Genomic DNA, 15,298 nt, shown 5'->3' with positions numbered 1-15,298 from the left:
ATGACGTGAAAGCGTTGATGCAGTGCTGGCAGACCTGACAATCTAATGCACACGTAGGCTTTTAGCTTGGTTTACGTTATCATTAAAGCATTAACAGACATTCAGACATGGGCTCGTATTCTAGTCTCTACTTAGGACGCCAGCAGTGCTCAGCCAGACCTGTCCCACTGGTGCAGGCTGCCAGGTACCCAGGTGACAGCGTGGCTCTCCCTACTCTGGCTCTGACCCGCTGCCACCTGCAGCAGATGCCGGGGTTTGGGTTGATTCCGAGGCTGCCAGGCTGGATAAGACGTTTTTCCTCTGTGCTGGGCTGGGTCTTCCTCCTGTTTTACGATGATAGAAAATGGTGTCTCAGGCCATATTTATACTCAGGTTAAGTGAAAAGTATTTTGAAACAAATCCTCTGATGTAGCTGTAGTGTTACTAGTCAGACCTGGGTTTGAAGCATCTCTGCTAGAAACAAAGCTCTAATCTCACCTGGAAGGAGGGGTCTAATTTCTGTACTATCAGGGAAATTTTCATCCCTTTGTTTCACAGCTTTCATTTGGTTTTCAAGGGAAAAAAAAAAAAGTGATCATCTGATATGTTTTTCACATGTCAACACTGAGGTTGTGGGGCTTCTCTAAGAGCTGCTTGGTGTGGCCAAAGCAGAAGGTGGGGCTGCCTGGCCCCAAACTGCAACAGAGTTTGGTGAAGTCCACCACAGCAAGGGACATGCACGGCGGTAGGTAAATGCTGTACCCAATACATAAAGACAATTTTGTAGACCTACAACTGGCTGTGAATACATTCAGTGATTTTGAAGAGACACTGTTCCTCATCCTACCTTGTTTCAAGTCACCATCTGAAAAGGTATTTAGCTTAAATAGGGGTTTTTTGGTACTTCTTGTGTCAACACATCACAATTAGAGGAAATTCAGACAGACTATTTACCATTTGAAACAAGTTTCAGTTATAAGGACTAATATATATTACCTGAAAGAAGAGATATGTTCTAGAACCATTTCAATTTGTTATGTGAAGAAATTAGGATTTGATTAAGCATCCGTTCTTCTGCACCCACAGCAACACGCTGTGATGCATGATCCTACTGATAAATGTGATATATGAGGCAATTTCAGAAACCACTACTTCAAGCTACAATTTTTTTCTTTGTGTCTGAGTTCATCTCTGCCTCTGTGGAACACAGCTATGTGTGTAAGGTTTGTCATATGTTGTGGATGACATTTAAATAACTTGTTCAAAAATTAACACATTGATCCCTTTTAGCCAGCTGGACTGTACTATGTTGCATGGAACGTGTGATTTTTTTTCTTTGCCTTTTTTACATATTTTTATTCTTTGTTCCTCAAGGATTACTCACTCAGGAGTTTCTCTGAACTTATCCTGTTTTTTCCCTTGTAACAGGCATGCAGCACCATAGGCAGTTAGGTACATGACTTACTATTTCCAATGGGCTGTTATAGTAACTTGAAGACATTTGAAATCATCAATACAGAGGAAGAGGAGATAGAGCAGAAACCAACTTCAGGCAGCTCAATAAGGTAAAGCAAACTTGCTTCACTGCACATAGTGATGTACCAAAATCTTGTTATTTTTTATTGCACAGATAACACTTTACAGCTCTTGTTTTCCTGCCAGTTGATATTTAGAATATAAAAATATCATATACAATTCTAAGTCTGTGTGGGTACAATACACAATGGATAGTTAATAGTTCTAATTCTGCAAGTATACTACATTTTTACATCAGTCCCAATAAAGGCAGCTCTTTTTGTCCAGTTACATAGATTTGCCTAAGCAGTTTGCTGAATTGTGGGCCAAAGAGTGCATCTGATCATTTATCATCAAAATAGTAAGAAACTACCTAAGATATTAAAGATCAGCTCAGCATCTCTGTCCAGGCTGGTATTCTGCCTCTAGCAATGACTTGTAGTGAATACTTAAAAAAAACCCAAACCCAGAAGGAGGATAGAGAAAGCCTAAGTGATACCTCATATATGTATCCTGATGTCTTATGGCAAAACACAGCTTGAGGAAGTCTGAGCCATTAGTTGTAACCTCATTTTTGTGTTTTAACTCTTAAAATGAGAAGGTGGCACATGTCTTTCCATCCATGCTCCAGGCCTAGTACAGAGGAATATCTTCTCGCAAAGTCAACTCATTCACTTCATCCTAAGAGTTTAACAAGTTTTAGTTTGTTTGTGTACCCTATATGTGCCCTGCCATGTCAGTGGAACATATAAAGTCTTATATAACATTTATATAGTCTGACCTTACCTTTGTCCAAGTTATTCTGCCTGTGCAACAGCTACCTTTCTGCCTTTAGTATCTTGGCTGCTTTCAAATGTTCAAAAGTGATAAAGGCAACACTGAGCTCTATTTAGCTGCTCCACTTGTTTCCTTTGAAGTGAAATACTGTGTTTTATACTTCAAAGTCAACATAGTAGGCCTTTATAGGATTTTGGACAGACATTTCTAAGTTTGGCAACAAAAACAACAACAAAAAGTTTAAGCACGAGAACTATTTATTAACTGCTAGTGTAAGTTTTTAAGTTTACTCTTCAAATTCTAAAAATAAAAATTAAGATTCTATCAGAATTGCTGACAAATCTTAACTCTAATGGCCTGACCATTCCTGTATGATTTAGTGCCAAAGAATACATTTTTGCTGCTTCCTTGATGTCAAAGTGGTGTTTCTATATTTATAAAATGATGGGCCTCACAGAAGCTAAACTGTTTTCTGCAAATGGAATCCTAATGCCTCTTATTGATTCCATTAAAAAAGGAAGGTGCTGCTTCCTTCTCTTTGTTACAAGCATGTAGATGGCTATTTTATTTGGTTATTGGTATTCTGGGGTTTGTACATCATCAGGGTTTTTACTAAAATGCAAGTGCTCCTAACAGTCATATAAATCTATCTTTTTTAAAAAAAAAAAGGTTTGTCAAACTATTTAAAAATAATAGAGTGCCAGCTGTTGGAAAGCACTTTCCTGTTACTAGAAGTGCTCTTTACTAAAATAATCCACCCCATTTATGCAAACCTGGTCTTGTAAATATCAGTAGAGGGAGATCTAATTTTAGCCACCAAATTGTCTTCCTGCCTTTAGGCTGACATCTAAAACAACAACCTTCAATTTTATAAACTAAAAGCATTCCGTAAGAATCTACTGCAGGTTCTGAGGTAAAAATCACATCTACACAGACCTTTTATTGCCTGAAAAAGAAATAATTACACTTCATAATTAAAAACTAAACAGGGCACATAAAAGACAAAAATAAATTGTAATATGTACACTCATTAGAAAGGATAAATACCAAATATATTGTAATACTGCATTAAATGTATGCATATGTGAATTCCAGACCCCCCCAAAATGTTGTGTACATTAATTCAAAGGATAAATAAGTGCTAATATAAGACAGAGAATTTTTTAGTGTAAACAATGCCACAGGCTTTTTAATAGGCCTTTGGGCCAACTTAGAAAAACCATGTATTGCCTTTCACACTCCATACTACTTAATTTTAATAGTACTGTATTCACATATACAATTTCAAGATAATATAAAAAATTAGGAATCTAGGAAGCATTCTTCACACTCAACAAAACCAGGCTGCAGACACTCTAAGGATTTTCTGTTCATTTTTACATGACCACTGGCTGAAGATATACTGATTCAACTGGGAGTTCTTCCTCAAAGCAGTGGAAGAGTCCTTAAATGTAAAAAGTCACATTAGTAATCACTGCTCAAGCCTACTAGTAAAGACTTTTGTGCCCAATTTCAATTCTGATTTTGGATTCATACTAGCCTGATGTTGAAGTTGTCACCACTGCCTGCCATAGGTGAGAAAGATAATGATCCCTCTGGTTTGAATGGCAAGTGACAGACAGCAGGGAGTGTTTCCAAACATGAAGCACTTAACTGCAATCATAGTGTCACATGTTATTTGTCCTTCAAATCCTGTTTATGTATTTCTGAAGATACAGAGTATGTCAACATTAAAAACCAAAAAATATATGACTTGTTCTGTATGAATGTTCAGTGTATTTTCTTGAAGCATGCTCACCGGGATTTTAAAAAAGACAGCTGAGTTATACTAGGACTAATTTCTGGCAACTGAATTTACTGGCACCAGAGAAAATTACAGTTCTTCACTAAAGTACTGATAACATGAGGACTTGTGGTTTGCTGTCGTTCTAAGACAGGCTGTGGCCACTAAAAAAAAAATACATGCATTGCTCACACTCTCATTTTTTTAAAAAAATAATTCCTCCCACTAGCCAAGTGCATCATTAAGCAGTCCCATCCACTTCACTTTCTCTGCAGACCGACAAGCAAAGTCTCTCTTCCTCCAGGCTCTCAGTCCTTTTCACACTGCCCTCCGCAGTTACCCTGAGTCACAACCCTATGCAGTCTGGTGAGTTCCTGGTAACAGGTTCTCAGGCGATTGTCTTCAGCTCTTCCTGACTTGCGAAGCTCCGATGAAGAAGTCCCCTGACTTATCTGTGTGGGCTAGCCACAGGACCACAGTCTGTCTTAACACTGACAAACACTTTATGTGGGTTCTCCTCCTCTTAGACAAATCATCTGTCCATTGATAAAAATGAGGGCCACATCCTTCATTAACTTCAGGGTAAGCTGTAGCACACACTCACACTCAGTCAAGTTCCAGTGCAATCTCAGGTCTTCAGGACGCAATGATTTTCCCAAAGAAAATTGTTACATGAAATATGGGCTGTTATCAAACAGTTATGGACGATGAAACCTGAAATGATAAATCATTAAAAAATGTAAATTATTTCAACTGACAATGACACTGATCCTCATTCTGCTCTCACAGCTGTTTACTTTTGTTGCCTGAACAGAATTATTCCTGATTTTCCTGGTCTAAGCGAGATTGGAGTCAGCCCTATTATCCCTTGCTGGTCTGTCTGTCTCTACTAAAATACCAAACAGGGCGATGGTGTGGCTCAAGCATGGGTGTACCTCCCTCTGTCCATACCATTAACCTGTTATTACTGTGGTCTCTGGCACCATTTTGCTCGGGTCAACCAGTGCTCTTCCCAATACTGCCTGGGCATGGCTGGGATTAAGCACAGGCCAACAGGCAGACTGGGTACAGGGGGACGTCACCCTCTTTTGGGGTGGGGGGAAGAGGTTAACTGTATGAATTCAAGCTGTGCCAAGCCTGCTGGCCTCAGTGCTGGAGAACAGTCTCCAGTTTTGTTTACCAATATAGACTTAGCCAAAATTGCATCCAGTATTTGGAGACACTGCCAGTAAATCATAAAAGCTTTCCTAAGCCATAAAACTTAAATTTCTGTTTTTTAACGCTTCTTCAGAATCAGGCCAACAAAAATTCTGGATTTTTTAAAGTAAGCAACACATTTTATAGCACTGCAGATGCTTTCTTCCTATTGACAACTGTGGTATATGAAGGCTCAAATAGACCTCACTGGTTTTTAGACTTTTAGGTAGGGCATGCACGTCACTCCAGATTGCCTCAGAGAAAGGTGGGTTTCTCCAAAGGATGTCACCAACCATTTGTAGAATAAGTTCGGAGCCTACAGGAACTGAAATTCTAACTCAGCTTAAATAGGAGGAATCCAAGCAAAAGGGTAAGAAGGGCACCAATATCAGGTGCTCAACATATCTATCACTAGAGTTCTAAATCTCTGTTTAAATGGATTAAGAAATATATCTATCCATGAAGTAATAAAAGATGCAGCAACTTTAAAAAAGCGTAAGTAATGAGGCACCTAACACAGTAGGTTTACGTTAAGCTTTTGTTTGATGCATTTTCTCTTAACAGTTCCAGAGAAGAGAAAAAAAAGCGAGCCACCTATTACCCTGTAATGTGGTACAGTACAACACAGGGATGCATTTCTCAGCTAAAGGAGGCGTACCCAAAAGCTGGCATTCACAAGTATGCAGCTCATCTGCTAAGTGAGGGTACAGTGCACTGCAAAAAAGACACGGGGTTTTTGTATTTGTGTAGAACAACAATATATTGGGCTATATATGGCATTTCCATTAGAAGCACTTTATAAACATCTACTAATATCCCCTTCCCAAACTTTTATTTATTTATCTATCTTTAGAAACTCAGTTGCTTGGATTCTGCTACGATGTAACAGAAGGAATCCATCTAAATTACCAGGAGGAGAAAAACAGTCAACTGACAGTCATTACAGTAAATGATGAACAATGAAAATCAGTGTTTTTTCTTTCCCAAGTTTAACATCAAATTTGAACAATTAAAAGATAAGAGCTTCTTATATTGAACACGTAATAATATAAGAAACTATATTTTTAATGTATTTTTGTTTAATAAGCATCTTCCTTGTTGTCTCATTCTACCACAGAACTTCACAAATAAACATTCGTTAACCAGCTGCTAATGCAAGAGCCTTTTAGTTTATATTATCTCAGTGATCACTCCTGAAAAAAAATAAAAGATGAGAAATTCATTCTCTGGCCAGAGACTTTTGTGTATGGTTTTCCTAACACTTCTGTTGTATCAATCCAAATGTAGTGGTGAACTACATAATTTTTAATGAGAGGTCCCAGAGGAAACTGAATCTCCTTTTATTTCCAAAATTGCAATTGATTTAAAACATCTGCATCTAATTCTGCCCTTAATTATTTTTTTCTAGTGTTACTCTGCTGACTTCTGTGCAGTGGGGCTCCACAACATGACCAGTGAAAAAAAGAGGGCAGAGAGGGAACGGAGAGAGACAAATTTCCCTCAGGCTGAGATTCTTCCATGACCCTATGGCATCATTGCCTGTATTTATCACAATTTGTCTGTGCCTAATTTTTACTCCATTCTCCAAGGCTCTCCTAAAAAAAAAAAAGGATTAAAAAAAAAATCACTTTTTAACTGGTTTGTCACTCCACACTGGATCCCTGAGATTCTTGGTTCAGCTTTCAAGAATCCAACTGTAATCAGTCTCAACTGTTTTCAATTCTAGTGAAAAAATAGCCAATGCTTTTTGTATGACTCATGCCTATCTGTACTTAGGCTTCTATATTGCAATGCAACTCAAAAAACATTAACAACATAAGCAGGGGGTTGTATTCCATCTCTGTCAGCACACAACCAGGTTTCTATTCCTGCTCATTTTCTTTCTCCTCCTTAGGATGCCCATTTTTTAAAAGTAGCATTTTTATATATTCTGAAGAAGATATACTACCTACTACCTGAAGAGAAAACGACATCAGAAGCCAAATGAAAATATACAAGTCCATGTTTGAAAAGGACATTTTCTAACGATCAGAACGTGACACTAGATAAAACCCTGCCTCCTGGTTCGTAACTCCTGGCTTAGGTTTGTTAAGTTGTGAAATCAAGCGCTGAACTAGGAGATGCCAGAAATCACCAAACACCCATCTCCCATTGTGAATTTTCCTTGAGACACTCTCTTTAGAGAATTCACACTCGCTTGGATCCTGAGTTTGACTGAAACAGTCACAGGAAGAGGAAGGGACCCAGTCTTGGGCAATTGTTTTTATCTGACTTAACTCTGTGTGGAAGTGAAGACAATAATACTATGTATGCTCTGTCAGGGGAGCCTAACAGCAAGTTTTGCTTGCAGGTGGCAATTTTCAGCCTTTATAACTTAAAAAAAAAGTAGGACCAGAAGCCACGGGGATGGCAGAAAGCGCCTCTCTACCTCTAGGAATAACTGCCAAATTTGAAGTCCCACTAAAAACTGTGGACACTTCAGAGGTCTTTAAATAATAATGCTTCAGACAATGTTATCCAAAGCAGAGAACGAAACAAATCCAAATTAACACATTAGAAATAGCAAACAAGGAATATGAGAATCTGTCTTGTTCCCCAAAAACTGCTGCCAGGAGCCTAGGTGACCCTTAGGAAGTTCCCTAAAACACTGGTGAGCTTTTCTGAAGTTCAACACATCATCTAGTTTTCACTTATCAAACACATCTACAAAAATGTATACTTTCCTGAGCAAGGGAGTACTGCCAGAGAAGGACATCTCTTTTTTCTGTGCTTGAGGACTGTTAACTTTATGTGTGAAAAATCCTGAGTCCTTTCAAAGGATTATTTTTAAGATTTTCCAAACAATCTTTTTTCCATGTAGCAAAAGATCCACTGCAGTGACCTTCACTGCTGTATCAACTACTCAACTTCAGGGATGGCACCAGCAACACTGGGAATCCCACCAGAATCAGTGGTGGGATTCAGGTGGGATTCAAGAGGACTCATGGTAGGAATCTATGCAAGGAGCCAGTCACGCCACAACTGCAGAGGACTCTGGGGGGACCTTATAGCAGCTTTCCAGTACCTGAAAGGTGCCTATAAGAAAGCTGGGGAAGAACTATTCACAAGGGCATGTAGCAATAGGATGAGGGGTAACGGTTTTAAACTAGAAAAGGGTTTTAGGTTGGATATTAGGAAAAAGTTCTGCAATATGAGGGCGGTAGATCACTGGAACAGGTTGTCCAGAGAGGTAGTGGAGGCTCCACCTCTGGAGATATTCAAGGTCAGGCTTGATGGGGCTCTGAGCAACCTGCTCTAGTAAAGATGTTCCTGCTCACTGCAGGGGGGTTGGACTAGATGACCTTTGAGGGTCCCTTCCAACCCAATATATTATATGATTCTATGATTCTATGACTTACAGAGGGTCACTGTCATACTCACCTCTCCAACGTATGCAAGAAGAGGGATTCACCCACCTGGTAAATTGCCGACTTTCCTCATGTACTTCCATTTCTGTGCTTTTAAATTCATTCAGTTCTTTCCGTATTGCTGCCTAATAAACAATAATGATATAAGCAACCGTAAGAAATATGAGTATTAAAGGAAGTAGAGTCTGAGAGGAATCTGGCCCTATTCTTGCAGGTTCCCTTACAGTTCCCATTTTCCAGTCTCCCTTACCACAGCTCTCACACATTTCTCATCATCAACACGAAATATTCTTTTCAGTTACAGCTATTTGGAACAGTAGTACACTACAAAGAAACTCAAAGCATCAAACACCAACAATAAACAAAGAAACAGCAAATCTACCGCAATGGGTGAACCAATCCCCCACCAAAAAATGGCACTTGCTACAGACAAAAAAGGGCAAGGGATTGGGTTACCTCGACAGTCACCTGCTGAGTGTGCAACCACAAAGGGACTATATAAAGGGGGCCTGCAAGAAAGATGGGGACAAATGTTTTAGCAGGGCCTATAGTGACAGGACAAGGGGTAATGGTTTTAAACTAAAAGAGGGTAGATTTAGACTAGATGTAAGGAAGAAATTTTTTACAATGAGGGTGGTGAGACACTGGAACAGGTTGCCCAGAGAGGTGGTAGAAGCCCCATCCGTGGAATCACTCAAGGTCAGGTTGGATGGGGCTCTGAGCAACCTGATCTAGTTGCAGATGTCCCTGCTCCCTGCTGGGGGGTTGGACCAGATGACCTTTAAAAGTCCTTTCCAATCCAAACCATTCTATGACTCTATGGTTCTCTATCTCCAGGCACAGCCCTGAGGAGCTGGTGAGTCACGCTGCCTGCACAGGCACTGTACACTCAGCAGGGGCCCTGTATCTTCCCACTGGGGACAGGACTTGAGGAATGCAAGATGAACAGCAGTTTTTTAAGTGGGAGTTAGTAACTTGGTTTGATTAGTTTTATGTAAAATTATATGAGATATTTTGACATTTCAGGCTTGTGTTTTCAGTTTGCATATAGTAAAGAACAGAAATTCAGTGCATTTTGTACATGCCTTGTTGCTTACGTTAAAAAGAGTAATAAGTAATTTACTTTGTCAAGTAATAAATATAATTTCTGAAATATTCTAATATATACCATATGGGCTTTTGTTTCTATGCCACATGCTTTCCTACCTTCACTGTGAAATGAAATGTCAGTTTATTCTTACTCATTGTTTTCTTTCACCATTTTAAATAAAGCAGTATAATTTCATTAATCCCTAAAGAAATCTCATCTGGTGTGCATGCCTTTCAACGCAGAACAGACAAGCAGCATGATAAAATTATAGCATCACCAGACTGTGGTCTCACAAATGAGAAACTGCATTTTAAGCAGGAGATGGTTCTGTTTAGCCACAACAGCATGCTTACACAAGGCTGCTGTAATAGCTAGGAAAGAGACAGCTATTTCTGAGCACTGAATCAGCAGCAAAGACACCAGAGCCCCAGCTCTGTAATATAGTTACAGTACAATTTTCTGCTCCCACTGGAATTAGAAAAATGACTTCCTTGGGAAAAAAGGGCAAGGGAGTTTCCAGGCAACCAGGGGTCTTTGCCTTTCTGCTGAGGCCAACAAACATGGGAATCACAGAACCAGCCTTGGGCACTTGTTCATTACAGAATGAACTGAGATTAAAAACCTCTACCCTAAAGTAGGTATGAAATTTCGCTGTTTATTCTAGTGCAGTTTACCCTGGCCGGACCTAGTTGAGAGTGGAGGTGCTGGGTGCTCTAACCTCCCACAGACTACGTGAGGACTAGGGAGTGCTCAGCACCTCCCAGAACCAACATCTACAAACACTTCTGGGTACATTTTTAATGCCTCCACCTTGACTTGATATGAGATTCTCTTTTGACTGTCAGATAAGCTGGCATTAATATTAAAATACAAGTTGAAATAAAATCAGTGCTTCACAGTCCTTAGCTAAAAGATAGTGGGTTCTTGCAACATACCACTTATCATGCCAAGCACATCTCATAGGATTTCCATAAAAATTGTTTCAGACCCAGTGCTAAAAGAGCCAGGAATTTCTGATACATAAATCCTACAGCTTTCCTTTTATGAAGTGGTATAGAAAGGAAATGAAAGAGTTACGGTAATCTTTGACTGATCTGTTTTTTAAAAGAGAATCACACAATCATTTGTCTCACCCTTTGTAGTTAGGCAGAGGAACTACTATCTGCAGCATATTGGGGGCAAACTTCCCAAGAAGGTGTGCTGCATGCACACGGTCAGCTCCTGCACTGACAGCTGTAGCCAAGAACCTTCAGGAGGATGGAGCAGCTTCTACCTTTTTTCACTTGACTGAGTTGCAAAAGTAACTCTTGGTGGCAGTGACACAGGTTTCTGCCTGCAGAAACTCAGCCTGAATTTCATGGGTCATGGCCACCTTTGCTAACAGTGTGTACCTGGCTTAGCAAGGCTTTAAAAATGCAAGAAATTCTGGCCTGATCTGCCATAATGGAGGTGGCAAATATGCTCATAAGAGGCACCTGAGTGAGTTTTCTTAGCTGCAAAAGCAATAAATACACACTAGTACCCTGACAATCTCGCTGCCTCCAGCAGATGTCATCCGTGATGCTGGCATTAAAAGAATGTAAATCAGAAGAAAGCCCCCCAAAAGTGACAGATGCAAGCATTTTCTTATAATTTGCACTTGTTCCTTGCCTTGTCTGCGGGAGTTAACCTGGCCCAAGGCTTGTCAGCACGACGGTCGTAATCCGGAGAATCTGTGACCTCCACGTACTCGTTAAACCGAAGGATTCTCCTTGCTTGAAGTTCAGCCACTGTAGGCCTCAGGCTGAGCTGTAAGCGGGAGGCGGAAAATAGTACGTTTAATAAAAAGAAATAAAAGAAAATAAAAGCTGACGGTATGATGTAATCTCAGGAGAACTTTACTGGTATTTCTAACCGGGGTCACTTTCAGGTGTCTAAAAAAAGGCACCATCCTGGGAGTGCTGCATGGGAATGGGGAAGCAGCACAACCTAATTTCTTCGATTATAAAAATAGTCTTTGTCGGGCAGGTCACAGAGAATCGTGACAGTTATCCCTGGAATATTAATTGTGACTCTGCAACTGTCACACCTTTTACACCATGAGACAGTAGGTCCTTCTATGTTAATGATTACACAGTCTGCTGTGTTCAACCATACTATTGAAAATAAGCAGCAGGCACCTGCCTAACTAAAATATTTTATTTTTAACATCTAGGGGACAGATAATCTATCTTACTCCTTATGATACCAAATTGTTTCAATCACCTCAAATAACTCATTTTAATTAACTAAGGATGATCACATTACAGAAACTGTACTTTTGCAGAGAAGGGCAGACTAGGCAGAGGTATGAAAACAACACCCATCCTCTCCTAGAACAAGCTCCCAAAGTCAGGGCAGCAGATCCGTAACTGCTTTATTTCCAGGGGCAATGAGCACAATCTCACCTGGAGCAGCCAAGACCACTGACATGGCTAGAAGAACGGTGAAGGGATTTTGTAGGGCCCACATTGCTTTGTTGCCCTCTCTCCTGCTCTAGGGAGGAGTGGATCTACAGGTGTGGCTGCCCTTGAACATACATGACAGTAATGGTCATGATCACAGAAGAAACACGTCTCATTTTCTCTCCCCTGCTTACATGGACAAATATCAAGCGTGACCAGACTCTGAATGTTCTTCCAGGTATGGGAAACTGGACAGGATGGAGTTTCCCCCAAGATGAACTGAGCTTGTACTGCTTTTTAAATGGATTTCTAATCTAGGGGCATGACTGATGGACATGTGCAGTAATGTATACACACTGCTTTTTAGCATCTTAGAAAAAATAATCCCATGTACACAAATACACAATACAAAAAACACATCATCACCTTTCTACTGAGTCTACGTTTTATTTCTCTTTTCGCTTCCTGTTCCTCTTCTTCATTCTTCTCTGTTTTCAGAAGAGATAAAAAGGCATGAATATTTAAGTATTATAACTGCACATACTGTATTCTCTTGGTTGAAAGCTTCAGGACTTCAAGTCCTGGCTCATGTTTCCTCATATTTCTGGGTGATCCTGTATGTGTTGTCTGCTTTTTGGATTTTGTGTGCTCTCATTTCTTTTCCCTATCCTCATTTCACCTGATTCTGTAGACATCTCAAGTCACCAGGTAGGTCAGGAACATAGAAAAAAGGAGGTGTCTGTCATTTCCTTTCTGTGTAACAGCAAATAAGAAGTGCCCTGAAATGTTTCAATTACTTGTCCTAACATTAAAATCAGTTGCTTTTATTTCCAATATGCCACCTACTGACTTTAGAGTAAGAGTGTAATTATTCATAAGGGTCAAGAAAAAAGTTTGTTCTGAGTATCTGGATTAGCTGTCCTCTCTACTGCTACAGGACACATGAATCAATGACAATTCTTTTCACTGTCAGTTGCTACTGCAAATTGGTTTTGTTACTTTAGTATTTTTTTTTCTTATTTTATAATGTGGGTATATGATTCAGTACTCAAGCTCCCTTGATTAAGGGCCACTAGCTAGACCAAATGAACGAGCATAGCAGAAAATGATGTGCATTTTTTGAAAGTATTTGGGCATGAGACTGAAATGTGCTTTTAACAAATTTCTGTCCTAACCAAACTAGATTTATTGAGTGCCAGTGAAAATCACACTTACAAAGGCACATTCATACAGACTCGGCAGTTTTTTTAATTGATGTACATTTTGAAGAATATTATTTGCCCTTTCAGTTCACCTCTGATGGTTGTATGCGAAGTTAACTTTGCTGTAGCTGAAATATCCCACCTAGAGATAGCCATAAAATTCTGATCCTGTTTTATTAATGGTTGGGGCTTAAGGACTCCACATTGCAGTTCAAGGCTAACTATAAATTTAAAGGAATTGAATTGTCTATTGTGGATGCAGCCAACCTGTAGAGATGAAAAGGCAGTTTCAAATCCTGGTACCGTCCAATTTGCCCTGTCTGTTATGGCCAGCCTGCTGTGGTAGTATAAGCAATGTGGCCACAGAGGACCTTCTGTATCATGACTGATTCTCTGGAGGCAACGCTACAACAGGTCATTTCGTGGTACTTGCGGACTTCCTCTGCTAACTCAAAGACTGTCATGTAAGAAGAATACAAGGGAAAGGGGAAGAGGAACAAATGATACATAAAGAAAAAGAAGTTACAGTAGGAAAAAGGCAATGCCAGCCCAAGACCTGCTCTCTGAGAAGAGTCCAACACTAATTCCAGGTTTCCACTGGCAAGATGCAATTGCACAGGCTTGCTGTCACGATTAGGATGGATCTCCTGTTGATGGAGATTTTACTGAGATACCAAAATGTGACCGTAACGTATGGTTTATTAATAGCTTTTCTCTTAAATGGTGAGGAAATGGATGGTGGAGAATCCACCTAGAAATGGGAGATGAGCAAGGCCACCATCTTTGCTGCTGAGTAGAGGGCCTGGGCAGGTCCTGGAGCAGGCCATGAAGGAGAGCTGGAAGCTCACCTTTTGGAGGACAACTCCAACAGGAGGCCCCAGGAGCTTCCTTCACTCCCAAGCAAAGCAGGAAGGGATCAAACCCATGGGGAACAGACAAGTCTTCTGCATGAGAGGTCAGGGGCAGGATGTCGTTTGTACAGTCGAGCTGTTTTACTTCCAGGAATAAAACTCAAGAGCTACAGGAAAGGGACTGAAATCTGGTGGCTGCTGCTAATATACTGAATCTGCTGTTTAGCAAATGTCCCGGCCTCTGCAGCACTGACTTGTACCTGCAGCACCTATCTCCCATCTCCAGCCTGCTGGGCAGAGCACTGATTTAAGCCCGGTGCTACTGAAACACTGCCCTGATACAAATTCCTACTAACAGTAACACCTACCATGCATTTTTGGTCTTTTAAGGTAAAAGTTTTGAAAGTTGCCACAGTGAGTTAAGAAGATGCTTGGTGCTAAAAATAATGGGTCTGGTGCTCCTGCTTCCTTCAGGTGTTGTGGAAAATTGTTGGAGGGACACGTTTTGGCTGCAAGTATGAACTGACTCGCTTGCCCAAACAGGAACACATTAATGCACAGGAGCACACTTCTGACTGCTTTCCACCTTAAAAGCAGATCTAATCTGTATGATGTGGAGAAAGAAAATATAAACTCAGCATTCTCAGCTGCAAGTCCCCTCTTCAGATGTCCTGCTGCTGCCGCATGGGCAAAAGACCAGCCCAGCAAGCGACATTTGTTTGCAGAAGCCTCCACTTAGATCCCAGCAAAACTATGGTTTCCCTTCTTCCCTGCCTGCAGCTCCTGGGATTTGACTCCTAATTGAAATGATTTTGTTTAGCATCAATTATTGTGGCCTTCAAGTTAAAAAACCCACCGATCAAAGCAGAACAGTATCACTGGCATCTATACATTATTGCTCCTGTAACTTTTGCCATATTAAATCTGGTCACCTTCTGGTCTGTGGGACATTTGTTTCGTAGGAGAAGGGGAAAAGAGAAGAGAGAAATTGTTCTGCCCGAGGACTGCTCTGTTCTTGACCAGAAAGTACTCCCAGAGCATAAAACCGAACTTTCCATTGTGTCCCTATGGGAT

At 40.4% G+C, this 15,298-nt stretch overlaps 1 protein-coding gene across 1 annotated transcript in view; it reads right to left on the bottom strand.

The window, feature by feature from the left end:
- Positions 1 to 8,706: 8,706 nt before the first annotated feature.
- PHACTR2 (phosphatase and actin regulator 2) overlaps positions 8,707 to 15,298 on the bottom strand; it is a gene marked incomplete at both ends in the record, with an annotated part of 44,826 nt that continues 38,234 nt past the window's right edge. Inside the window, 3 exons of the mRNA XM_010163644.2 lie at positions 8,707 to 8,783; positions 11,399 to 11,536; positions 12,598 to 12,659. Of these exons, the coding sequence (XP_010161946.2) occupies positions 8,707 to 8,783; positions 11,399 to 11,536; positions 12,598 to 12,659 (277 nt within the window). The remainder of the gene's footprint in view (positions 8,784 to 11,398; positions 11,537 to 12,597; positions 12,660 to 15,298) is intronic.

The sequence above is a fragment of the Antrostomus carolinensis genome, unplaced genomic scaffold (genome assembly GCF_000700745.2).
Source record: "Antrostomus carolinensis isolate BGI_N321 unplaced genomic scaffold, ASM70074v2 scaffold21612, whole genome shotgun sequence".
NCBI lineage: Eukaryota > Metazoa > Chordata > Aves > Caprimulgiformes > Caprimulgidae > Antrostomus > Antrostomus carolinensis.
The sequence above is the reverse complement of the archived record's forward strand: the minus strand, read 5'-3'. Positions and strand labels throughout refer to the sequence as shown.